Source organism: Salmo salar, chromosome 02, assembly GCF_965601325.2.
Source record: "Salmo salar chromosome 02, fSalSal1, whole genome shotgun sequence".
In the NCBI taxonomy this organism is placed as follows: Eukaryota; Metazoa; Chordata; class Actinopteri; order Salmoniformes; family Salmonidae; genus Salmo; species Salmo salar.
This window is the reverse complement of record NC_138292.1, coordinates 16,958,368-16,985,085: the sequence shown is the minus strand read 5'-3', so window position 1 is coordinate 16,985,085 and position 26,718 is coordinate 16,958,368. Positions and strand designations below refer to the sequence as shown.

The 26,718-nt window shown below is 44.6% G+C and overlaps 2 protein-coding genes across 4 annotated transcripts in view; one reads left to right on the top strand and one right to left on the bottom strand.

The window, feature by feature from the left end:
• The first annotated feature begins 721 nt into the window (after positions 1–721).
• gtpba (GTP-binding protein 10) lies at positions 722–4,531 on the top strand. Of its 2 annotated transcripts, XM_082958871.1 has the most exons (8): positions 1,318–1,406; positions 1,594–1,990; positions 2,074–2,147; positions 2,298–2,350; positions 2,515–2,622; positions 2,733–2,810; positions 3,606–3,729; positions 3,845–4,270. In XM_082958871.1, the coding sequence occupies exons 2-8, from the start codon at positions 1,767–1,769 to the stop codon at positions 4,084–4,086; spliced, it is 903 nt and encodes a 300-aa protein (XP_082814997.1). In that variant the 5' UTR covers positions 1,318–1,406; positions 1,594–1,766; the 3' UTR covers positions 4,087–4,270.
• LOC106576002 (disintegrin and metalloproteinase domain-containing protein 22) overlaps positions 4,472–26,718 on the bottom strand; it is a 107,386-nt gene continuing 85,139 nt past the window's right edge. The window contains exons 12-30 of one of the 2 annotated variants that reach the window (XM_045698510.2): positions 23,742–23,826; positions 23,529–23,619; positions 23,362–23,413; positions 20,000–20,099; positions 19,737–19,808; positions 19,532–19,624; positions 18,095–18,226; positions 17,942–18,005; positions 17,708–17,813; positions 17,423–17,542; positions 15,705–15,873; positions 15,457–15,568; positions 14,236–14,326; positions 14,062–14,115; positions 13,672–13,872; positions 12,713–12,813; positions 12,558–12,624; positions 10,361–10,484; positions 4,472–9,096 (exon numbers count right to left, since the gene is read on the bottom strand). In XM_045698510.2, the coding sequence (XP_045554466.2) occupies positions 9,076–9,096; positions 10,361–10,484; positions 12,558–12,624; positions 12,713–12,813; positions 13,672–13,872; positions 14,062–14,115; positions 14,236–14,326; positions 15,457–15,568; positions 15,705–15,873; positions 17,423–17,542; positions 17,708–17,813; positions 17,942–18,005; positions 18,095–18,226; positions 19,532–19,624; positions 19,737–19,808; positions 20,000–20,099; positions 23,362–23,413; positions 23,529–23,619; positions 23,742–23,826 (1,855 nt within the window). In that variant the 3' untranslated portion in view covers positions 4,472–9,075. The remainder of the gene's footprint in view (positions 9,097–10,360; positions 10,485–12,557; positions 12,625–12,712; positions 12,814–13,671; positions 13,873–14,061; positions 14,116–14,235; positions 14,327–15,456; positions 15,569–15,704; positions 15,874–17,422; positions 17,543–17,707; positions 17,814–17,941; positions 18,006–18,094; positions 18,227–19,531; positions 19,625–19,736; positions 19,809–19,999; positions 20,100–23,361; positions 23,414–23,528; positions 23,620–23,741; positions 23,827–26,718) is intronic. The other variant, XM_045698520.2, reaches the window with a different exon arrangement.

The window sequence follows — 26,718 nt, the reverse complement described above, 5'->3', positions numbered from 1 at the left end:
AGGTTGGGCATGGTGTTGGAAGAGGCGGTGGGGAGCGATAGGAGAGAGAGCCCTGAGTGGCCAAGAGCTGGGAATGCAGACAAATAGCCTAAGAGAAAGAAGGCTAAAGTAAAATATAGGCTACCTGCCTACTGTGACAGGTAGCCTATATTTTACTTTAGCCTTCTTTCTCTTAGGCTATTTGTCTCTGCATTCCCAGCTCTTGGCCACTCAGGGCTCTCTCTCCTATCGCTACCCAAATTAATTAATTCATCCCATTATGTTCCTATCAACAGAAAATGTGAGTAGTGAAATCAGAGGTGTACGTAATGATCTCCCTCTCAAAGAAAAACGTCCATAGCCTCTATAGGCTATGTCTGACTGATTGACCAACAGACTGACTGACTGAATGGGATGAATTAATTAATTTGGGTAGAGTATGCTGTAACATTACAAACAAATAGGGCCTAACCTAAAATTAGTTAACCTTTCAAAAACACCACTAGTATAGGCTATCAAAGAGATGTAACCAAATTATTGTTCAAAACACTGATTTCTTTGTAGACTAAGACTACAGGTAAAATCCCACAACATAAACTAATATTTTGTGTGCATAGTTTAGCTGGGGAGGAGAGGGAGGCGGGACTAGCTACCTTGACTGACGCTGACATCATCGAATCACCGCCCCGTTTGCTGTTTCCTGTTCCAACACCAAACAACCTATAACAACACATGTGAACGGCTAATCTGACGTCTTCAGGCAAAAATGCCACAAACGGTCAACTGTAACTTCTAAATATTCAGTCAAAATGGTTTGGATCAGTAGGATTTGTTACCGGAAGGTTAGCAACCCAGTGTTACAAATACAGTTGCATCATAATTCGCTAACAAGATAGCTAGCTATACCAAATATATTTATAACTAACCCCTCCTGTCTGTGTGGCTCTACTATCCAGGTAGCCATGCTAGCTAGCTTAGTTTGCTAGTCGTAGGTGGTCTTCTGTTGCCCTTCACGGTCAGTTTCGTAGCTAGTTGATTGTGCTGTTCTATCAGTTTTACATGGTCGTTTCTACAATGAACTTGCTAGCTATGGAAATGGAAATAGTTTCACTGTGTAGCCCAACGTTACTGTCCACGTCATTGTAGAAGACAGTACAATATATTAATTGCTGTAGATATTTCAGTTGTCTGACGCAAAGTGTTGAGTGATGTCATCGCTACTCTTTCCTCCAGTATGGTAACTTTGTGGACAACCTGCGTTTGTATGTGCGAGGGGGAAGTGGGGGGATGGGGCTTCCCCGTCTGGGGGGTCAGGGAGGGAAAGGGGGAGACGTGTGGGTGGTGGCTCAGAAGGAGATGACGCTGAAGAGGGTCAAGGATAAGTACCCCCAGAAACGCTTCATCGCTGGAGTAGGAACCAACAGCAGGTATGTCTGGACCACAACTCGATGAGCTCATCGGTCGATCACTTATATATGTAGACGGCACACATATTGGATAACCCATGAAATAATTTGACAACAATTATTTCTAATGTCCTTTTTGGAAGCGTCATGACATGAACTACCAGCAATCTAGTCCCGTGTGTGTGTGTGCGTGTGTAGTGTAGTGTAGTGTAGTGTAGTGTAGTGTAGTGTCCGTGCTCTGAGGGGGCAGAAAGGAGAGGACCAAGAAGTCCTGGCTCCTCCTGGCATTACTGTCACCAACGATGATGGAAAGGTCCTCAGTAAGTCTTAACACACGATACACCTCCTTCACTGACACAAGGCACTGTGTACTGGTTGAAGATGATGTTGATGTCTGCACTCAGGATGAGAGTGTTGGGTGTAAATTCAACTGACTATAGTTCATCAATCCCCTCCATAGGTGAGCTGAACACTGAGGGGGATCGTGTGCTGGTGGCCAGAGGGGGTCAAGGAGGCTCCTACCACTCAGAGTTCCTGCCCAGTAAGGGCCAGACTAGACAGATACGACTGGACCTCAAACTCATCGCTGACCTCGGCCTGGTGGGGTGAGACAGGGGACACACATTCACACACACACAATCATACAGGAACACATTGACTTCATGATTTCCCCCTCCATCATTACCAGGTTCCCCAATGCAGGAAAGTCCTCTCTACTGACCGCCCTGTCTCACGCCAAACCCCAGATTGCCAGCTATGCCTGTGAGTATTGAGTGCACATTTACACACACATCCCGTTGAAGTGAATGTTCCATATATTACCCAGTTTTTTGTCAAATATTTGAATGGAGGATGACACCATGATGTTTGAGTTATTTATGAATGGTAAATGTTTGTGTTGTTGTTCTGCAGTCACCACTCTGAGACCGGAGATTGGCAAGGTCATGTATGAAGACCATAAACAGGTAAGAGAAGCAAATGAGGTCACTTCCTCCCTTTTGTGTGACTCAATGTTTTCCTTCACCTGATTGGTTCATTCTCAAGATTGTCTTTCTTCTGGTTTGTCAATACTCGGTGTTCTCTCTCCTCTGATTGGTCCATTCTGTGTTCTCTTCTGGGATTGGTGTAGATCTCAGTGGCAGACCTCCCAGGGCTGATAGAGGGGGCCCACATGAATAGAGGCATGGGCCACCAGTTCCTCAAACACGTGGAGAGGACCAGACAGCTGCTCTTTGTGGTTCGACCTAAACACAAACACAATTTATGGTCAAAGTCTCAAGGAGATTTGTGGCGAGAAAGCCTCTAGCTGTAATACTGATGAAGTCTATCTTCTCTCTCTGGTCATAGGTGGACGTTTGTGGTTTCCAGCTGGCAAGCAAAACGCCCTTTAGGTCTGCTTTTGAGGCTGTTCAACTTTTAATTAAAGTGAGGCTAGCAGGACACATCTACCGTAAATTCCGGACTATAAGCCTCAACTTTTTTCCCAGGCTTTGAACCTCGCGGCTTAAACAATGACGCGGCTAATATATGGATTTTTCCCGCTTTCATTCTGTGACGTGCTCAGTTGTTTGGCGGCATGAAGCTTTCATTAGACCAATGAAATTGCCGAACGGGTTAAGGTCAAACAATTTTTTTGTTTACTGTTTAGATTAAATCGAGCGCTCTCAAACTTCCCATCATTCTGATTGCGGTAGTCATTTTGTCACCCTCATCATGGAAAAGATACAGAGAAATGCATATGATTCAGCTTTCAAGTTGAAGGCGATTGATCTGGCTGTTGGAAAAGGAAATAGAGCTGCTGCACGGGAGCTTGGTCTTAATGAGTCGATGATAAGACGTTGGAAACAGCAGCGTGAGGAATTGACTCAGTGCAAAAAGACAACCTAAAGCTTACTGCTAATTTTTATTTTTTTGTTACAAGCCGTGTTTCGTTAAAGCCTATTTATTTTTGTTACAAGCCGTGTTTCGTTAAAGCCTGTGTAAAGTTCATTTGTTTCAATGTACCGGTAGGCACCTGCGGCTTATAGACATGTACGGCTTATTTATGTAAAAAAAAAAGTGGGTGCGGCTTATATTCAGGTGCGCTTAATAGTCCGGAAATTACGGTACACAGAAACCACCCACTCCCTCCGAGCACCAGTATCACAATATGTTCTCTCTCTCTCTCCTTATCCCACTCTCTGCCGCCCGTCCCCTGCTCTCTCTCAACCCCTCCTATAGGAGTTGGAGCTGTATAAGGAGGATCTCCCGTGTAAGCCTGCTGTGTTGGTGGTCAATAAGATGGACCTGCCTGATGCAGAGGACAAACTCACAGAGCTGCAGGAGCAACTCCTAAACCCACATGGTAATCTAATGATATACATAGATTATAAACTAAGGTAATACTTAGGTAATTAAGGTGTATGATCTGTGACATTAGACTACTCATAGTGCCCCCCTGGTGTTCTCCTCCCTTTCAGAGTTCTCCCACCTGTTACCTGACGATATGGTTCCTAAGAACAACATGGATTTCAGACACGTGGTTCCTATCTCAGCTGCCACCGGTTTTGGCATCGCACACCTCAAGACCTGTATCCGCCAATCATTAGACAAGGATGCCTCTATGGCAACGGAGTCCCAGCACTGTGATAGGCTACAGGCGCTGAGAGGGGCGGTCCCAGCCAAGAACACACTCACATGGGGCCCCACCGCCTCAGTTTGAGCTGAACTGTGGAACATTCAGGGTTAATATGTTCTGCAGTTTTGAAAAAGGGTTTGAACTTGATTCATGTTCACTCAGCCTGGAATGTTTTCAATATTGTGGAAGTCAGGGTGATGTTCCTACCTATCATACCCTAGGTAGGATGACTCCTCGACATTCATCCTGGCTCTGCACCCCTGGACAGAGTTAGAGGTCGAGAAAGAGGGCTGACAAAAAGGGGGGGAAGTACGCTTGTGTTTTTCTGCTGGATGTTGTCTCTGACTGTTTGCTTGATGTAATATGTTGCTTTTCCACCATGTAGTAATACATGTTCATTAATGCTGCCTCCTTTAGCAATAACCTTAAGGGAAACTAAACATACATACACAGAAAATATCGATGAAAGTTTTATTTTATATTAAATATATTACAATACTGAATGATATTGTAAGAAAAGAAAAAAAAATATGGGCATTGATTTTGCATTGTCAGTCTATGTACAGCATATAGTAAAATAAAAGTGCAGTAATTATAGTGGGGTCTTAATGATTGACACCCTCCATAAAGATGAGCAATAATGATTGTATGAAGTAATTCAAATATTGAGCTATATTGTTTTTTTTTTTTAAAGGGGGAAATTATTGATTTATACTAATACAGTGAGAGATTGTTTAACAAGTAATATGTATTTTTCTCAAAAAGGAATGCCAAAATTGACACCCCTAAAGATTCTTAGAAATAAAGTCAGTCAAAAGTTTATTTGGTCCCATATTCCCAGCATGCAATGACATGTTTTGTTGTTGTTGTTGCATCCAACAAGTTTTTAGAGTCATTGTAGTCATTGGTGTAGTCATTGTGTGCTAGGAATATGGGATCGAATATGAAACTTTTGACTACTTTATAAGAACCCTTTGGCGTTTCAATCATTTTGACCCCTACCTTTTTGAGGTAGATCTTTCTCTGAGCAAAAGTATTATCAAATAATATAATTTCCCTTTATTGTTTTGTTACATACAATTTAGTTCAGTATTTGAATTATTTATTTTACAGTCATTATTGCTCATCTTTATGCAGTGTGTCAAACATTTGGGAACCCAATGTATATAGATTTTGTAGGTCGCAGTAGGAGCATACTGCAGCAGGATGGGACTGCATGGTGCATGCAGAGGCCTGATATAACCTACTTTTCAGTAGACTGCATGGTGCGTTCAGAGGCCTGATATAACCTACTTTTCAGTAGACTGCATGGTGCATGCAGAGGCCTGATATAACCTACTTTTCAGTAGACTGCATGGTGCATGCAGAGGCCTGATATAACCTACTTTTCAGTAGACTGCATGGTGCATGCAGAGGCCTGATATAACCTACTTTTCAGTAGACTGCATGGTGCGTTCAGAGGCCTGATATAACCTACTTTTCAGTAGACTGCATGGTGCGTTCAGAGGCCTGATATAACCTACTTTTCAGTAGACTGCATGGTGCGTTCAGAGGCCTGATATAACCTACTTTTCAGTAGACTGCATGGTGCGTTCAGAGGCCTGATATAACCTACTTTTCAGTAGACTGCATGGTGCGTTCAGAGGCCTGATATAACCTACTTTTCAGTAGACTGCATGGTGTGTTCAGAGGCCTGATATAACCTACTTTTCAGTAGACTGCATGGTGCGTTCAGAGGCCTGATATAACCTACTTTTCAGTAGACTGCATGGTGCATGCAGAGGCCTGATATAACCTACTTTTCAGTAGACTGCATGGTGCGTTCAGAGGCCTGATATAACCTACTTCTCCACAGGCTACGGCTGGGTGGTTGGTGCTTGGTTGTATTGATACATTCAAGAATCTGTCCATACGTTTGGACGTTTCTCTGTGCGGTCCGGTTGGGTTACGTCAGTCAAGCCACTAATACAGATAACACACATCAGACAAGTTACATCTTGTTACCTGGACAGGTTCCACCTGCCACCATCCTAACGTCTAATATACCTCAATCCTATGACCTGCAGGTAAATTATCATAGATGTCAGAATTAAGACAGTATGATATTTAAAATATTGCTTGAGAAGTATGATCCTTTATTTTCATATTACCACGGCCTAGGGAATCCTTGGTCAAAACTCAAGTTACTAAGCACCAGCCAATCATATCGTAATTGAAATAAGACGAGTGACGAGAGCTTTAGTCAACATGAGCTCGCCTGCACAGATCTCTATAGCATAATGCACCCCATGTTGCCATAGCTGCGTCCCATCCTCATACCATAGAAGACACGTATAGATCTTCACATGCCAGAGCGGTCCGAGAGGAGTGTGTGCTTTAAAAAACGAATGTGGCCGCATCATATCTCCATTCCACTCAACGCACAGAAGAACAATAATGCAGTTGGTCTGTCTGAATAACAGCTGTACACAACACTGAGAAGAGAACATATAAAGGTACTTAAGAGTAAAAAAAGAATACTTGAGACTTGTCATACAGTAGCAATATTAATGTGATATTGTGGTGATCTTAATATCTATGCAGTCATAGTGCATACAGTAGAAAATCAAAACGATCAGTGCCCACATCTTAAACTTAAGCATACGCAGTTAACATACAGCAGGCCTAACTGATATGGACAGTACAGTAACTACAGGATGGGGGTTGTGACTTCTGTACAAATAAGTTTCCCTTTAGCCACAGATCTAAGATCAGCTTTCCACTCCCCAATTCACAACATTTACCATCAGGGGGGTAAGATACAAAACTGACCTTGGATCAGTAACTAAGAACACTTTATCCTACTCTTGAGTAGGTAAGAACCTGAATCTTAAGCCACTAGATTCCTCGGGCCATTCATGAAAATGTTTGAGACCTGGTTGATTATGTTGAAAACCTGTTCACTACTGGAATGGGGTTTATGGTATGAAATTCCAAGAAGATAACAGCAATTGGCAATCAAGGAAAAAGTATTTCAATGACATGCTTATTTCATATTACAGCCTCACAGACAGATTACTAGAGAACAGCGATAGTGTGCTAGCTAGTAGATCCATTGTCATTCTGTTGGTCTTATACATCTCAAACAGCAAGCACTGTACAGGACGCTTCATCATTTACAGACAGCAGGGCAAACTTACAGTAGGAAACAAAACAAAAGCAAAAATGCAGATTTTAATCATTTTATCCAAACAAATCCCAAATCCAAGTTCATCTGACACAATGTTCAGTTTCCACATTGTTATTCCCACATCGTCCAGTTGGATCTCAGTGGGTTGTCGGTTCCAGTTGTATCTATCTGTTATGTCTGTTCTCACACTGTACACCAGGGGCGGACTGGGACCAGAAATCGGCTCTGGCATTTTAAACACAACGGCCCATTTCTTTCCTCGAGGCCCCCATTATTAGCAAGATAATTATCATTTTGCCCCCCCAAAAAACAAGTAAGACAGGCCCACTGTGTTAAAAATAGACCAGCCCATCTTGCATTTGCCCAAAATGCCAGATGGCCAGTCTGTCCCTGCTGTACATACAGACCATAGTGTGGAATGATTATAGTCACAGGACATTTCTCCAACTTCTCTAAACCACCATGGCCAAATGAACATTTATATCACATCTAAAACTACAAAAAACACTTGTTCTCTCCCCTCTGTAGCGAGGAAGGGCTCATGGGACTATCTTAGTTCAAATCATATTCATCATTATCAATATCCAAATGGATAAAATGCTCAGTTAATGTTATAAATCAATGACATTCTTAAGTTTACTGTCTTAATTATGACGGGCTGTGACAGTGTCCATTACTCAGAGAAAGGGATGACACAAAGGGGAAATATAGAACACTGTACATTCTGCTGTGGAAGAAAAAGAAAGCTGGAGTGTTCACACAGCCACACGAGAGAGAAGAGAGAGAGTTCAGCCAGAAATGAAAAGAGAGAAACAGACAGGAAAAACAAGTACGGGGTCTCTACAAAGACCTACGGAGAACCCGTCTGTCTATAACACGAACCACAGCAGGAGGAGTAGAGAAGAGGGGGAGCATCCCTTCATCTTTCACCTCTCAGAAAGTAAAAAAGAAAAGCACAGATTACTCTGCCTTTAAGCTGTACATATTTACAACGATAACCAAATCCTTCAGGAAAACCTGACAGGGCGAAAGAAAGAGAACAGGGAGTGGCTAGGGTCTAGGGTCCATGTCAGGGGCAGTTGGCTAGTATAATCTGTGATACAGTACATAATGAGTCGCTGATCACAGAGATAGAAGAAGCCTATAATGTAAAGAAAGCTTAAAGGCCTAGAGTACGTATGACATCACCATCCCCCACATGCTGTCCGTCCCAGACTTCTTCTTCTTTATGACACTAGGAAGAGTTGATTAACAGGGGGTTCTCATGCATACAGTGTTGGAGTTTTCTACAGTAATTTAACAGCGTGCTTCAAAATGGTAAAGAAATCTGCCGATATGATAGCTGTCCGCACCCCTCAACAGAGAGGAGCACCAATCAGAGGAGAGAGTTTACATGGGGGCAGGGCTAGAGGGAGGTTGGGGGGAGAGGTGAGTAAGGTAAGATGGGACAGTTTGAGGGAGGAGCTAGAAGAGTGTGGTGGAAGCTGGGGGGATGTTGGGGTGTTGGGAGTGGGGGAGACATCCCAACGAGGCCTCTCCTCTCTGTTTGCACCGTTACCATCACAACAGCTTTGCTTTTTCCTCACCAATGAGTGAAGGGCTGATCTCTGGTGGATCTCGATCTGAAAGGGATCTTGTCTTGCCTCGTTCTGTCTTGGCTTGTCAGTGTAGGAATGACAGCTGGCCCCTGTAGCGTCCCCTACTGAGCAGGTCAGGTCTGACGGACCTCGCACACATTCTCACACACTCTCACACCCTCCTCTTCATCTTCCTCCGCTTCTCTTTTCCGCTCACATTTTTCGTCATTTTGTTTCAATTTTGTTTTGCTTTGTATTTTTGAATTCATAGAAAAGTGGACGAAAATGTAGTTCTTAAGTAGTTTTGCAGAGTAGATAACAGGAGTGTTATATTGAAGTCTCCCACAGCTGCAGGGAGAGAAACGAGATGAAGAGACAAAGACTATAATTAGATAATGGCTTCAGTACCTTAACTGTAGTTAACCCCACAATGCAATAGGGGTATTTATAGTACACACGTCATGAACTACTACTGTATTTACCTTTATGTTACGTATGAGATGTTATGTATAGTATGTTACGTATGAGATGTTATGTACAGTATATGTTACGTATGAGACGTTATGTACAGTATATATTACGTATGAGACGTTATGTACAGTATGTTACGTATGAGATGTTATGTAGAGTATGTGTTACGTATGAGACGTTATGTACAGTATATGTTACGTATGAGATGTTATGTACAGTATGTTACGTATGAGACGTTATGTACAGTATATGTTACGTATGAGATGTTATGTACAGTATATGTTACGTATGAGACGTTATGTACAGTATGTTACGTATGAGATGTTATGTACAGTATATGTTACGTATGAGATGTTATGTACAGTATATGTTACGTATGAGACGTTATGTACAGTATGTTACGTATGAGATGTTATGTACAGTATATGTAACGTATGAGACGTTATGTACAGTATATGTTACGTATGAGATGTTATGTACAGTATGTTACGTATGAGATGTTATGTACAGTATGTTACGTATGAGATGTTATGTGCAGTATATGTTACGTATGAGACGTTATGTACAGTATATATTACGTATGAGACGTTATGTACAGTATATATTACGTATGAGATGTTATGTACAGTATGTTACGTATGAGATGTTATGTACAGTATATGTTACGTATGAGATGTTATGTGCAGTATATGTTACGTATGAGACGTTATGTACAGTATATGTTACGTATGAGATGTTATGTGCAGTATATGTTACGTATGAGACGTTATGTACAGTATATGTAACGTATCAGATGTTATGTACAGTATATGTTACGTATGAGACGTTATGTACAGTATATGTTACGTATGAGATGTTATGTGCAGTATATGTTACGTATGAGATGTTATGTACAGTATATGTAACGTATCAGATGTTATGTACAGTATATGTTACGTATGAGATGTTATGTACAGTATATGTAACGTATCAGATGTTATGTACAGTATATGTTACGTATGAGATGTTATGTACAGTATATGTAACGTATCAGATGTTATGTACAGTATATGTTACGTATGAGATGTTATGTGCAGTATATGTTACATATGAGATGTTATGTGCAGTATGTGCTATGTACTGTGTTGTTATAGTAGTTTACCCTGGCACTCTGCCTGTTGGCCTTCCTCTGGTCGTCGGGGAGGGGGGGCATGGGGTAAGGGTACCTCCGGCTGGACGCAATGGACCCCGTGGAGGAGGTGGGCGACTTCGCCGGGGAGAGCGTCCTGAAAGAGACAGGAAATTACCTCACTATAGACGGTGACATCATCATTCTTACTGATCTGCCCGGAACAGGCAGAAGTTGCCCCTAAACACAGAGGCAGACATTTTTTCATGACCCTAACGGTTAAGGTTCAGATTGGGGGTACGATAATTTGACCCTAGAGCTGTGGTTAGGGGAAGCATCTGCCTGTGCCAGAGTAGACCAGCCTGAACAGGCCTGGTCTGGGAACAGTCACCTCTACCTCTCATCGACCTGCCTATGACATCAACCGCTGCACCATCATCAGCAATGCAACAGGGCCAGCTGTGCTGTGGCTGGAGTGGGAGTGGGCAGGTCAGTCAGTCACCCACTGAGTACAGTTCATTTGACTAGACCTGTGCCTGTGTTGGAGCGTATCTGGGCTGGTCCAGGACCAGAAGGTGTAGTGGAGATGGTGTCATGGTGGGTAAATGTGAACCGACCAGGTCGGTGAGCACAGAGACACTCAGTAGGGGACTCAGACATGTGTGTAGCACAATGATGACATCAGAGCAAACACAACACTGAACATGCAGAGATAAAGAGAGAGAAGATGGCAAGAGCAACGGAGGGAAATAAAGAAATAGACTAGTAATAGAGATTATTTCTAATGACTTCCTTTTTGGTGTCATTACAAATAAAACAAAACAATTATGTTACTCAATACTCAACAAAATGTAAAACTGTTGTAAAAGTTCAGCAGCTATTGATACATCCAACCATCCTACATCCTAGATGGAACCATCGTACGCTAAAAGCAATGATTCATGGGAGTCCAAAGACACAAGAGGACCAAGAGCTGTCAATCAAAGCTCTAACATCACCACCAGAACTACCAATCAATCTGCTCTTTATCTGTGATAAAAGGAACTGACCCCCATTGGGAACCACTGGTATAACCCTTCCCTACCTCCCCTGGCCAAATTGAACCCAAATCAATGGACCAAGCCAAAGGGGAGTTAAAAGAGGGGGGTGGGGGTTGTTGAGGAATAGGAGATGATCTGAGGTAATACCTAAGGTAGGGTCCTTCAGTGTTTTTATTCACATCTTCTACCCACTTAGTTACATCATAATGCTCTGTTTGGAAGCGAGGGGTTAAATACCTGAGGAGTGGGGATTGATAGACACACCGAGAAGGGAGGAGGAAAGGAGAAGAGGAAACAGAAGGAAAAAGAGGATGAGAGGGAGGAGGATGGAGATGAGGAAGAAGGAGAAAGAGGACGAGGGAGGAAGAGGAGATATTTTAGGAGAGCAGAGCAGACCAAAGACATTCTGAACACACACCACCAAGATGCAAGTGAGTGGAAGACAAGATGACTAGATGAATGTGTGTTTTAGTAAGATGGTCATTTGCATTTTGGCCAGGTGTCACAAATCGGTCCAAGCAGTTAAATTCTCCTCATTCACTCCCATGCTTTCAAACAAGAACAGTTGCTCTGCAAATGACCTCAGGTGCCAAAACCAAGAAACAAACAAACAAACAAACAAACAAACAAACAACAGGCTGGGATATCAACAAGGCTGAAAGGTCAACAAGGCGTTAATTGTGTTCATTCACGGGGAGCGTGTGCAGTTGTTTTTGAGTGGCCATGCTAGAAAGGACAGAAGTATGGTTTCACAAATGTCATCTTTATAAGCAATAGCCCTGACCTTAACATTTAACCTTTACCCTCACCCATAACACTAACCCCTAGATAAAAACAAACAGCTTTGTCCGTTCAAGCATGGCCATAGTGACTGCCATTAAGCCCCACATGCACTCTACAATGCCATTTATCTTTATAGAACAGTGTAGTACAACATTCTAGAACCATGGCATCTCTGAGGTAACAAAATCTGGTAATAGTCAATGTAACTCATTAATACACTTTCTTATAAAGTTCTGGAAATGCTGGATTCACACATTCTACAAGTACCCCACAATTTATATTAGGCTATTTCACCATACAGAACCTCTTGGCTTGCTGCTATTTCAGCTGATTTCTATAGTGACTGGATAGGTGTAAATACAATCCCTGAGCCATGTGGAAGCCCATCCAGGAACATGGTGACTTACTCTGTGGAGTTGGAGCGAGGACGGAACTTCTTCCCTTTCGACTTCTTGCGATTTCCACTCAGATTTCCTACAGAGGAAGGACACAGTAATACACGGTTAGCACAGGGAAATATAACTCTGTGTGTGTGTGTGTGTGTGTGTGTGTGTGTATTTACCTTGCCATGAGTTGCTCCTGGGTCGTCCGTTCTCACAAATGTCAGAGATGTGTTTGGCGTCAGGGATTCGCTCGCTCCACGAGTGGGACAGACCGTTAGACCTTCACACACAGAGTTATATTTCCTTGTGAAACAGTGATAACCATTATCATCACCATCATCATTACTGACAACCTAATCCCCAGACTTACATATTTTTTTTTTTTGCCTTTATTTAACTAGGCAAGTCAGTTAAGAACAAATTCTTATTTACAATGACGGCCTACACCGGCCAAACCCGGACGACGCTGGGCCAATTGTGCTCCGCCCTATGGGACTCCCAATCACGGTCGGTTGTGATACAGCCTGGAATCAAACCAGGGTGTCTGTAGTGACGCCTCAAGCACTGAGATGCAGTGCCTTAGACCGCTGTGCCACTTGGGAGCCCAGATTTACAACATCTGTTTAGTCGGTTTGATTTCTGGGACCACCCATACGTAAAATGTATGCACGCACGACTGTATAATATTATTATAATATTATTTTCCTTTGTCTACAGTAGAGAACGGACAGACAGCTCAAAGTAGGAGGAGGAGAGGAAGGAGACTGATGCTACATTCCATGAGAACAGACTACCACACCATGACGACGGTGAACGATAGCATGATGACAGAGAGCGATACCATGACAACAGGGAGTGATACCATGACAACATGATGAGAAGAATGTGCAGAAAGAGGCATATTGCAACCAACACTACACAACCAACTACACATATTGCGAACAAGACAAGATACCCTCGACACACACAAAATAAGAAACCCCCTCACCACACACACACACACACACACACACACACACACACACACACACACACACACACACACACACACACACACACACACACACACACACACACACACACACACACACACACAGAGACGTTTGCGATGGCATTGAGCAGTGAGATGATGTCACACCTGAATGCAAACAGAGAGATGTTTTGTGAGATGGAGGCGATGGAGGGGGGGAAAGAGAGCGTGTATATCTGCAGGTTAGACAGACAGCCAGACCTCTTCTTGGAGCTACAGCCTGAGTTGGTGCTGACCCCAGGGGCCAGGTCACTGTAGAACGAGTCTGCATCCCCGGGTTTCTTCACATAGTCACCCGGAGGCATTTGCCTGAGAAACGCCAACAAACATTAGACATCGGAACACTGTCCTGACATAGATGTGATTTCACAAACACATCAACAAATTGACCAACACATAAATAGATCAACAACTGATGAATGTTATAGAAAATGTGGAATTGTAAGTCGCGCTGCTAAATGACAAAAATGTAAATGGGAAAGAATAAGGATGACAAACCTGCAGAATCTTCTGTGAACCTCTGACTCAACGTAGCACCGCTGTCTGTAGCTCCTGTTAGCGAAGAAGGACAGTCACGTCAGACACACTGACCAATGACAGGATCCCAAACCAGTTCCTAATCCTAACTAGTCAGTTATCCCAGGTCTAGAGCTGAGGTCCAGCTGTACTCACTTGTATCCCCAGGCGGTGATGGCCAGGATGAGAGCCAGGAACAGAATGGAGCCAGCGATGGCCCCGATGATGATGTTAGTACTGGTGATACCTGAGAGGGGGGGAGAGAGAAAGAGAGAGGGGAGAGAGAGAGAGAGATAGAGAGAGAGAGAGGAGAGAGAGAGAGAGAGAGAGAGAGAGAGAGAGAGAGAGAGAGAGAGAGAGAGAGAGCACTTTAATAACAAACTGTATTATAATTGTTTCCAGGTTAATCTGGAGGAGAAACACACTTTGAAGTGATCAAGTGATACACCTCACTTCAATAGTACACTAAAACACAGCACACTCAGAGGGAAAAGATCTGAAAGGAAAGAGGGGGGAGGAAACAGATTGCAAACATTGATGTGTATGTTTTTGAGGGAGAACGTAGAAGGATTCAGAAACATGACTGACTACAGGCTGGAGAGACTGGGAAGGGGTGAGAGGAGGAGAAAGAGGAGGAAGTGACATCACAGAAGGGGCAAACACAATGAAGAGGAACTCAGATCTGACCTCAGCGTCACTCCATCAATGACATGAGCCTGTCGACAAAGAATGTGTGTGAAGATAAACAACAAACAGAAAGAAAGACGTGCCTGGTTGATTTTTTTAACAGATACTGATGCAAACGGAAAGGCCAACAATAACGATTATATGCAAAATAACTCAACTAAACAATGAATGAACCAATGATTTATGATGAAAATAAAGGCTTAAATACGTATGTCGAACCAAAACCTCTTACAGAGTCTTTGTGTAAATAGGAGGAGAGGGAAAGAGTTAGAGAGTTAGAGAGAGTGAGAGAGATAGCAAGAGGAAGCGAGAGAGTGAGAGAATGGGAGAGAGAGTGTGAGGGAAAGAGCAAGAGCGAGTCAGAGAGACAGAGAGAGAGAGAGGGGAAGAACAAGAGGAAGCGAGAGAGTGAGAGAATGGGAGAGAGAGTGTGAGGGAAAGAGCAAGAGCGAGTCAGAGAGACAGAGAGAGAGAGAGGGGAAGAACAAGAGGAAGAGAGAGCCATTGATAAGCAGGGCTTATGTAAATAGGGGGAGAGGGAAAGAGAGAGAGAGAGAGAGAGATAGGGAGAGGGGAAGAACAAGAGGAAGAGAAAGATAGGAAGAGAGAGCCATTTATAAGCTTATGTAAATAGGGGGAGAGGGAAAGAGTTAGAGAGAGAGATAGGGAGACGTGTGGAGTTGTTTGTACCTGATACAGAGGTGGTGGGTCCAACCACCAGGTAGCTGAGAGGAGACGTAGAGTTACAATTGTCTCCAGTCCAACCCAAGTGACACACACACTTCAGCTCGTTACTGCAAATCTGCAACACACACATACACAAGCATGCAGGCACACCCACCAAACAATATGTTATTAGGAGCTGAAAGGTTGGAGGAGAGAGAAAGTGGGTGTGCATGCATGTGTGTGTTTGTGCGTTTGTGTGTGTGTATCCGTACCCCGTGTCCAGAACAGATGGTCTTCTCGGTGGTTCCAGGGCAGGTGCTGAAGTTGAACTCCTGAAGGGGCAGACACTTGTGGTTGAAGCAGACCCTCTCTGTCCCACAGGCTGTCCCATCCTCCACATAGCCCAGGTCACTGTCCCCGTCTATCATCACGTGACCCCCACTGACATACAGCACACAACACAACACAGTCACAGAGGATCCATTCATATAGAAGTTACACAGGGACATAAAAGTATAGAATTGAATTCACAGAGAGACAGCTAGAGGCATTATTCTGTATGTGCTCTGGAGGCCTGCATCATCAGAGAGAGAGCTAGAGGCATTATTCTGTATGTGCTCTGGAGGCCTGCATCATCAGAGAGAGAGCTAGAGGCATTATTCTGTATGTGCTCTGGAGGCCTGCATCATCAGAGAGAGAGCTAGAGGCATTATTCTGTATGTGATCTGCAGGCCTGCATCATCAGAGAGAGAGCTAGAGGCATTATTCTGTATGTGATCTGCAGGCCTGCATCGTCAGAGAGAGAGCTAGAGGCATTATTCTGTATGTGCTCTGGAGGCCTGCATCGTCAGAGAGAGAGCTAGAGGCATTATTCTGTATGTGCTCTGGAGGCCTGCATCATCAGAGAGAGAGCTAAAGGCATTATTCTGCATGTGCTCTGGAGGCCTGCATCGTCAGAGAGAGAGCTAGAGGCATTATTCTGTATGTGCTCTGGAGGCCTGCATCATCAGAGAGAGAGCTAGAGGCATTATTCTGTATGTGCTCTGGAGGCCTGCATCGTCAGAGAGAGAGCTAGAGGCATTATTCTGTATGTGCTCTGGAGGCCTGCATCATCAGAGAGAGAGCTAGAGGCATTATTCTGTATGTGCTCTGGAGGCCTGCATCGTCAGAGAGAGAGCTAGAGGCATTATTCTGTATGTGCTCTGGAGGCCTGCATCATCAGAGAGAGAGCTAGAGGCATTATTCTGTATGTGCTCTGGAGGCCTGCATCATCAGAGAGAGAGCTAGAGGCATTATTCTGTATGTGCTCTGGAGGCCTGCATCGTCAGAGAGAGAGCTAGAGGCATTATTCTGTATGTGCTCTGGAGGCCTGCATCGTCAGAGAGAGAGCTAGAGGCATTATTCTGTATGTGCTCTGGAGGCCTGCATCATCAGAGAGAGAGCTAGAGGCATTATTCTGTATGTGATCTGCAGGCCTGCATCATCAGAGAGAGAGCTAGAGGCATTATTCTGTATGTGCTCTGGAGGCCTGCATCGTCAGATGATTAATTAAATAAATAAAATAAATCAATCATCAGTTGAGACAAATTGCATCCCCAGAGAGAGTCTGACTAAAGGTGCATATGTGGGTTGGTGGTGTTGTGTGTTCATGATAATTACAGTACATTTATAGATAAATGGGTCCACATAATAGGAATTTTGTTCCGCTAAATAGCAATTGTGTTTAGTGACGTCAATATAAGGAGGTCGCTTTATCAATCAGCGTGTGTAAATATCTATGAATGGACTGTAATTCCTTAGCAACCCAAGGAGAACCATAATGCGCTGAATGAATCAGAGTCTGATGACCTCTGACTGAGTCACACTGGGCTGAGTGGTGTGTGTGTGTGTGTGTGTGTGTGTGTGTGTGTGTGTGTGTGTGTGTGTGTGTGTGTGTGTGTGTGTGTGTGTGTGTGTGTGTGTGTGTGTGTGTGTGTGTGTGTGTGTATACCTGCAGTCCAGCGAGGCGCTGTGCTGTGCAACAGAGAAGGACGTCAGTCCCCCCTGCAACTCTCCTAGTCGGGGGGCCGGCGATATGTTGGAACATAGCAGGTACCCACAATGCACGTCTCTGAAACACACAGGAAGTAGTGATGAACCTTCTCTCTAAGTTCAGGTTCCATTACTTACCTAAACTTTGCTGGACACATGTTATGTTCAAGGATAAAAGTACAGTGCGATGGCATGTCATTGTATTCAAGCACAACAGAACTGTGACACAAACAAGTGTCCTTACTGCTTGTTGCATTGGACCCATGTGTCTTTGTCCTTCCCACAGTTCCCCTTCTCTGTCCCCTCGATATTCAACTTCTCATAACAGAACTTGTCAGCAGCGGTCGCCTCTGAAAAATCAAACAATGAACAGGGATGATGTCACAACCTACATAAATAACCCTGCATTGAATGTCATTGAGGTTGACATAAAAACCTTTTCATCAGTGATTGAATCAAAAACAGTTATGTTACTCACTCTCTCCCCACAGGTACTTGCACTGTCTGTCTTTGGTCTTGCACCTCCCGTTAAAGCAACGACCCTGGACACAGAGGAATGGTACACTTCAAACACAAACACACACCTGTACACACCAACTGGTCCACTCTGATTATTCTTCATATCTCTTACCTGTTCCTTTTCACATGAGTAGCCGTCCATCTTGTGTACGTTCGGGGGACACTGGCTGGAGTTACCAGTGCAGTTCTCTGGAATATCACAGTCATTCACTGCCTCCCTACACACCACGCCCATAAACTCCATCTGCCCACACACAACACAACACAGGTCAAAGCATGTCAGTGGGTGTATGACATTTACTCCTGAGGTACTGACCTGTTGCACAGACTAACCACTGTAATTATTATTTGACCCTGCTGGTCATCTATGAACATTTAAACATCTTGAAGAACAATCTGGTCTTAATGGCCATGCACTCTTATAATCTCCATCCGGCACAGCCAGAAGAGGACTGGCCACCCCTCAGAGCCTGGTTCCTCTCCACCCGGCACAGCCAGAAGAGGACTGGCACCCCTTCAGAGCCTGGTTCCTGGCACCCCCTCAGAGCCTGGTTCCTGGCACCCCCTCAGAGCCTGGTTCCTCTCCACCCGGCACAGCCAGAAGAGGACTGGCACCCCTTCAGAGCCTGGTTCCTGGCACCCCTTCAGAGCCTGGTTCCTGGCACCCCCTCAGAGCCTGGTTCCTGGCACCCCCTCAGAGCCTGGTTCCTCTCCACCCGGCACAGCCAGAAGAGGACTGGCACCCCCTCAGAGCCTGGTTCCTGGCACCCCCTCAGAGCCTGGTTCCTCTCCACCCGGCACAGCCAGAAGAGGACTGGCACCCCTTCAGAGCCTGGTTCCTGGCACCCCCTCAGAGCCTGGTTCCTCTCCACCGGGTACAGCCAGAAGAGGACTGGCACCCCCTCAGAGCCTGGTTCCTCTCCACCTGGCACAGCCAGAAGAGGAGTGGCACCCCCTCAGAGCCTGGTTCCTCTCCACCTGGCACAGCCAGAAGAGGACTGGCACCCCCTCAGAGCCTGGTTCCTCTCCACCCAGCACAGCCAGAAGAGGACTGGCACCCCCTCAGAGCCTGGTTCCTCTCCACCCAGCACAGCCAGAAGAGGACTGGCACCCCCTCAGAGCCTGGTTCCTCTCCACCCAGCACAGCCAGAAGAGGACTGGCACCCCCTCAGAGCCTGGTTCCTCTCCACCCAGCACAGCCAGAAGAGGACTGGCACCCCCTCAGAGCCTGGTTCCTCTCCACCCAGCACAGCCAGAAGAGGACTGGCACCCCCTCAGAGCCTGGTTCCTCTCCACCCAGCACAGCCAGAAGAGGACTGGCACCCCCTCAGAGCCTGGTTCCTCTCTAGGTTCCTGCCTTTCTAGGGAGTTTTTCCAAGCCACCGTTCTTCTACAACTGCATTGCTTGCTGTTTGGGGTTTTAGGCTGGGTTTCTGTATAACATTTCATGACATTTGCTGATGTAAAAAGGGCTTTATAAATACATTTGATTGATTGATTATGCATATGTGCATATATGCGTGTTGTGACAATGCATAGTGTCCTGTACCTGACAGTTGTTACAGCAGAGTCCGTCGCTACACTTTGAGCCTTGTGTGAGTGTACACTTCTGACAGCACTTCTCTCCCTCCCTCTCGCACTCCTAGTGACGGAACACAAACACATATAAACAAACGCTTATGAATCAAGGTTCCCTGTAGATTCTCCAGGACCAGAGGACTAGGGCCGATGTCTGTCCACTCTCAGCTACTCACCGCTGGGCTGCCACAGTCACACTCCTCCCCTGGTTCCACCAAACCATTCCCACACTCTGGAGGGTCAACCAGCTGGAGTCACAGAAAGCGAGGGGGGGAGAGTGAAAGAGAGTAGAGAGGAGAGAGAGAAAGAGAGTGGTTAGGTTTATCTAAGTGCATTGGGTGAAATTTAAGAAAAGTGCTTTATAAGCTTTGAAGTTATTTTCTTCATTATCCCCTCCAGGGGTGTGTGTGTGTTGTGCGTGTGTGTTGTGCGTGTGTACCTTTAGGGGTTTGTTGAAGAGACAGGCTCCACCACCACTGTTGAGGAAGGTGTGGTACTCCTCTACGTTGCAGTTGGAGAACCTCTTGGGCAGGTAGAAGCTGTTCAACACAACCACAGAGTCACGCAGTTACACTGGAAACAACTACAGCACGTCAACAACAACACACATCCCTCTGAGACACACTGTGCCACTCGTGTTGCTTTAGCCTTGTCCTAACAGAGAGAAGGCCAGTAGTGTGGTATATACTTACAAACTTCCGTATATGAACAGGAAGGAAACATTCACCACAAAACGTGTTCAACCAGACTGACTAACATTTCTGACTGATTCTAAGAGTTGGTTCCATTTCAGCTCAATCCAATCCCTTACAGCCCACCATCTATAGAATAACACAAACACACCCACACCTTTTATCTGTTGATGACCACAGTCAAAGTCAGGGTCAAAGAATAGGGATTGTAGTGGTATGGCATTGGCATACAAGATTAGTATTGACTGATGGTGTGTAGAGGAAATAATATTTGTCACATTATTGTTGTTGTTATTGTTATTGTCCTTGTTGTTGCTTCTGGTTGTGAATCATAACCTATGCACAATCAGTTATGTGTGGTGGCAGAAATCAGGTCCCATTGATAGCTTAAGGACAAAGGTGTCTTTTGTTGCAGAAATTGATTGACTTGAAATTAATACATTTCTGGAGACCACCTTTGCCCTGAAGCAATCAATAGCACCTGGTTTGCTAGTAAGCAATTGACACTCAATCAGGGGTCTTTCTGTTGTTAGTCTGTCATTGTTAGTGTTGACCCCTTGCTGCTCTGCATTCCTGCAATCAGGGCTTAGCCTCAGATGCTATTGTCCTGTCTCCCCATAGCACTGTTGCTAAATTATACAGCAAATATGTATCCGCTTTGAGTAGTAATGCTAGTGAGTGGCTAATGGGAGCTAGTGCTGTAAACACAATGCAGCAAATCTTGGGCCCAACAGGAGCATTCCCGGAGAAAGGAAATGGTGGACGTCAAGGGGCTGAGTTGAGTGTGGATTATTGTAGCATTTACAATAGTAGTGAGAGTCATACTGATTAGGAATCAAACAAAGGCTCACAATAACAGAGAGAGGGATAGAGAGAGAGAGAGACCTCCAATGAATCACTGGCAATATACATCAATCCTCCCTTACTTATTTCTATGTTTCTCTCGCTCTCTTCTTCTCTCTCGCTAAACACTCTAAATGAAGAGGGGATAGTGTATGATGACTGATAAAGAACATTTCCCATTTGTGGGGCGGTGGCCCCAACATAGCCTCAACATAGTAAAACCCTCAGTAATGAAGAACCTAACACAGCAGAACCCAGTGTGATACAAACACAAGTCTCTCATTCATCCAGTGCATTATGGCTCCCCCAGGCTGGATAACAACCCAATTGTTCTCACACACACACACACACACACACACACACACACACACACACACACACACACACACACACACACACACACACACACACACACACACACACACACACACACACACACACACACACACACACACACACGCACTAATTAAGGAACCCAGATAGAACCCCAACCCTTTTGAAGGAGAGAACCACCACACAGTAAACGGTCAGTATTAGTTCATAGGAACAGACATGCAGGCGCTGAGAAGAGAAAATAAAAAGTCCATCAATGGGCGTGACTGATACTTGCTCATTGAATACGAGTGTCTGAAATACCATTGACCTCTGCTTAGAGAGAGGGAGTCTGGGTAAGAGCCATGTGCTGGGGAAAGGGTAAACAATAACTTCTGACCTTTGACATGTGACATGCTGACCTCACGGAGAGGTTGCTAAAGTCAGGTAACAATATCAATGATAGAATCCGAAGAGGGGTCAGTGCTGTTGAGTACAGTATTAATGGAGATACATCATATTGGTCTCGTACGGGAATGACATTGCAGACTGTATCAATCGGTTAGATGGACAAGACATGATGGGTAGGGCTCATTGTCAAAGCTTTAAGGGGAAAAGGGATCCCTTATGAGTATAATTGTAGTACAATCCGTTGCTCCAAAAGTGCTCAGCGAGTGACATCAGCCAAAAACTGAAAATATATATGAAAATAAATCTGAAAAATATATGTACATAATGAACATAAATAAATACAGCTGAGATCAGACCACAGAGCTGTATTTCTTTACACTGCATCATCATCATCTGAAGAAGAAGACGAAGCTACGGCGGGACGTCGAGCCACAGAGGCCGTAATGCTATTGGATGGAATGGGAAAGGTTGAGATGACTGACAACCCTTCCAGGCAGACGATTGGTTCAAACTGCACGAGCAGCGTTACAGCCAAGCTTCTGCTCACCTGCTGTCCCATTTGGGATTGAGGGGAAACGCAAGAGGTATTAAAGAAGAGGGGTAAAGACACACATCCTCCATACTAACACACACACAAACACACAGCGCTCACACACAGTTGCATCCATATAGATACACACACAAGCTGCAAAGCAGCAAGCGTGTACACACAGAAACACACAATGAACGGTAAACATTTGGCTGACAAGGACAGTACAAGAGCTCCACAGTTAACTGAGAGAGGTATAACATATTTACATTTAGATATTATTCAGAATATAGAATGTGATTGGTGGAACTCCACGTGGCAGTTCAGGAAATGACCAATCACTCACAGATAGCATTACTAATATGAATCCCTGGCCAAACAGTCCAGTGCCTGAAGTTATTGATGTCTGGAGTAAACAACAGCCTCTACTGCCATCTAGTGGAATATGTCCTGAACTACAACGCAGTCTAAAGTATTTTCTAATGCTCCAGACATTGTTAACCGAGAGTCAACACTAACAAGATAATCACTGTGAATGTATTATTTGTCCTAATTCAGATGATCTCCTCTGTCTAAATGTCCAACTAAGTGAGACTGACTATGTTTCTCGGTAGTCACTTTCTGGCCAGGCTAAGATGGACAAAGGGGGCATTATCATCAGAACTTATGAATAAGTATATGAGATATTAGTTCTTAGTCGGAGTTAAGGTTAGGTTCAGGGTTAGGGTTAGGTTTAAGGTTGAGGGTTAGGTTTAAGGGTGAAAGTTAGGGGTAAGGTTATGGTGAGTTAGGGTTAGTGGTTAAAAGTGCAGTACTTCCATCCTTTCTAACATGGTCAGATAGTGACAACCCTCTTCTCTAAGAGACTAACGCACTATGACATCACAGCGACACAGAGGCGCACAGAGGGAACACACGTTTGGAATGTCGGCATTGCCGCGGGAGATGGGATCTGTTGCCGTGGCAGTGTGCGACGGGTTGTTTGGGAAACAAAGTACTTTAGAGGAAACTTACCCAACATCATCCATGATGCAGCCAGACCAACGGTCATCACACTTGCACTCGCCTGTGGACACACAACATACATGTCTCTGTGTGGCCAGTGTGTGTGTGGCCAGTGTGTGTGTGGCCAGTGTGTGTGTGGTGTGTGTGTGTATGTGTGTGTGTGTACAGGATTGTACCGTTGAGGATCCTCTTCTTGTCAGAGAAGATGCCAATGTTTTGTCCCAGAGACTGGGCCAGGGTTATAGCCATCTCATCTGTCTTGCCATACTGACAGAGGAAGGGAGGAGAAAAGAAAGAAAGAGACAGAATAGAGAGAGAGAATTAGTTCTTAAACTGTGCCTAAAAGAGATGCTGATCAAGGTCCATTTTCATCCTGAAGCGGGGCCTACCTCATTGACTCCTCCTCCTTTAGTTAGAGAACAGACTCCTCCCATATAGGAAGCTCCTCCCCAGCTGCTATGGAACCGGTTCCCTCTGGTAAAAAGAGAGGAAGTGATTAAATCTCTAAACCAGGGGTTCCCAGACTTTTTAGTCCCGTCAAATAAGGATGTCACCAACAGCCAATGTTAACTTTTTAATTTGGGACTATGACAGTCTATTACAAATCAGTCTGACAGGAAGCATGGTTTGAAGTGACTAAAATGCATCAGACCCCCCATACACACATTCAGACACAGACTGACTAGAGGTCGGCCGATTATGATTTTTCAATGCCGATACCAATACCGATTATTGGAGGGCCAAAAAACTGATGCCGATTAATCGGCCGATATAAAAAAATGTATTTGGAATAATGACAATTACAACTATTCTGAACGAACACTTATTTTAACTTAATATAATACATCAATAAAATCAATTTAGCCTCAAATAAATAATGAAACATGTTCAATTTGGTTTAAATAATGCAAAAACAAAGTGTTGGAGAAGAATGTAAAAGTGCAATATGTGCCATGTAAGAAAGCTAACGTTTAAGCTCCTTGCTCAGAACATGAGATCATATGAAAGCTGGTGGTTCCTTTTAACATGAGTCTTCAATATTCCCAGGTAAGAAGTTTTAGGTTATAGTTATTATAGGAATTATAGGACTATTTCTCTCTATACGATTTGTATTTCATATACCTTTGACTATTAGATGTTCTTATAGGCACTTTAGTATTGCCAGTGTAACAGTATAGCTTCCGTCCCTCTCCTCGCTCCTACCTGGGCTCGAACCAGGAACACATCGACAACAGCCACCCTCGAAGCAGCGTTACCCATGTAGAGCAAGGGGAATAGCTACTCCAAGTCTCAGAGCGAGTGATGTTTGAAACACTATTAGCGCGCACCCCGCTAACTAACTAGCCATTTCACATCGGTTACAGCAGCCTAATCTCGGGAGTTGATAGGCTTGAAGTCATAAATGGCGCAATGGAAGAGCTGCTGGCAAAACGCACAAAAGTGCTATTTGAATAAATACTTACGAGCCTGCTGGTGCCTACCACCGCTCAGTCAGACTGCTCTATCAAATATTAAATCATAGACTTAATTATAATATAATAAACACACAGAAATACGAGCCTTAGGTCATTAATATGGTCGATTCCGGAAACTATCATCTCGAAAACAAAACGTTTATTCTTTCAGTGAAATACGGAACCGTTCCGTATTTTATCTAACTGGTGGCATCTCTAAGTCTAAATATTGCTGTTACATTGCACAACCTTCAATGTTATGTTATAATTACGTAAAATTCTGGCAAATTAGTTCGCAACGAGCCAGGCGGCCCAAACTGTTGCATATACCCTGACTCTGCGTGCAACGAACGCAAGAGAAGTGACACAATTTCAAACATTTCAAACATCACTCGCTCTGAGACTTGGAGTAGTTGTTCCCCTTGCTCTGCATGGGTAACGCTGCTTCGAGGGTGGCTGTTGTCGATGTGTTCCTGGTTAATATTGCCTGCTAACCTGGATTTCTTTTAGCCAAATATGCAGGTTTAAAAATATATACTTCTGTGTATTGATTTTAAGAAAGGCATTGATGTTTATGGTTAGGTACATGTTGGAGCAACGACAGTCCTTTTTCGCAAATGTGCACCGCATCGATTATATGCAACGCAGGACAGGCTAGATAAACTAGTAATATCATCAACCATGTGTAGTTAACTAGTGATTATGATTGATTGATTGATTGATTGTTTTTTTATAAGATAAGTTTAATGCTAGCTAGCAACTTACCTTGGCTTCTTACGGCATTTGCATAACAGGCAGGCTCCTTGTGGAGTGCAATGTAAAGCAGGTGGTTAGAGCGTTGGACTAGTTAACCGTAAGGTTGCAAGATTGAATCCCCGAGCTGACAAGGTAAAAATCTGTCGTTCTGCCCCTGAACAAGGCAGTTAACCCACCGTTCCTAGGCCGTCATTGAAAATAAGAATGTGTTCTTAACTGACTTGCCTAGTTAAATAAAGGTGTAAAAAAACAAATAATAATACATTTAAAAAACTATTTGGCCAAATAACAAAAATATTGTTATGAAATTGTTATGAAAACTTGAAATCGGCCCTTATTAATCGGCCATTCCGATTAATCGGTCGACCTCTAGACTGAACCCATATACCAACCCCTCTCCCCCACCCCACACAGACAGACAGAACCCATATCACCCCCTCTCCACACAGAAACAGACTGAACCCATACCACCCCCTCTCCCCCACCCCACACAGACAGACAGAACCCATATCACCCCCTCTCCACACAGAAACAGACTGAACCCATACCAACCCCTCTCCCCCACCCCACCCAGACAGACAGACAGAACCCATATCACCCCCTCTCCACACAGAGACAGGCTGAACCCATACCACCCCCTCTCCCCCACCCCACACAGAGACAGACAGAACCCCTAACCCCCTCTCCCCCCCAACCAAGAGACAGACAGAACCCATACCACCCTCTCTCCCAACCCCACACAGAGACAGACAGAACCCTTAAGCCCCTCTCCCCCACCCCACACAGAGACAGACAGAACCCATACCACCCCCTCTCCTCCACCCCACACAGAGACAGACAGAACCCATACCACCCCCTCTCCTCCACCCCACACAGAGACAGACAGAACCCATACCACCCCCTCTCCCCCACCCCACACAGAGACAGACAGAACCCACACCACCCCCTCTCCCCCACCCCACACAGAGACAGACAGAACCCATACCACCCCCTCTCCTCCACCCCACACAGAGACAGACAGAACCCATACCACCCCCTCTCCTCCACCCCACACAGAGACAGACAGAACCCACACTACCCCCCCTCCCACCCCACACAGAGACAGACAGAACCCATACCACCCCCTCTCCCCCACCCCACACAGAGACAGACAGAA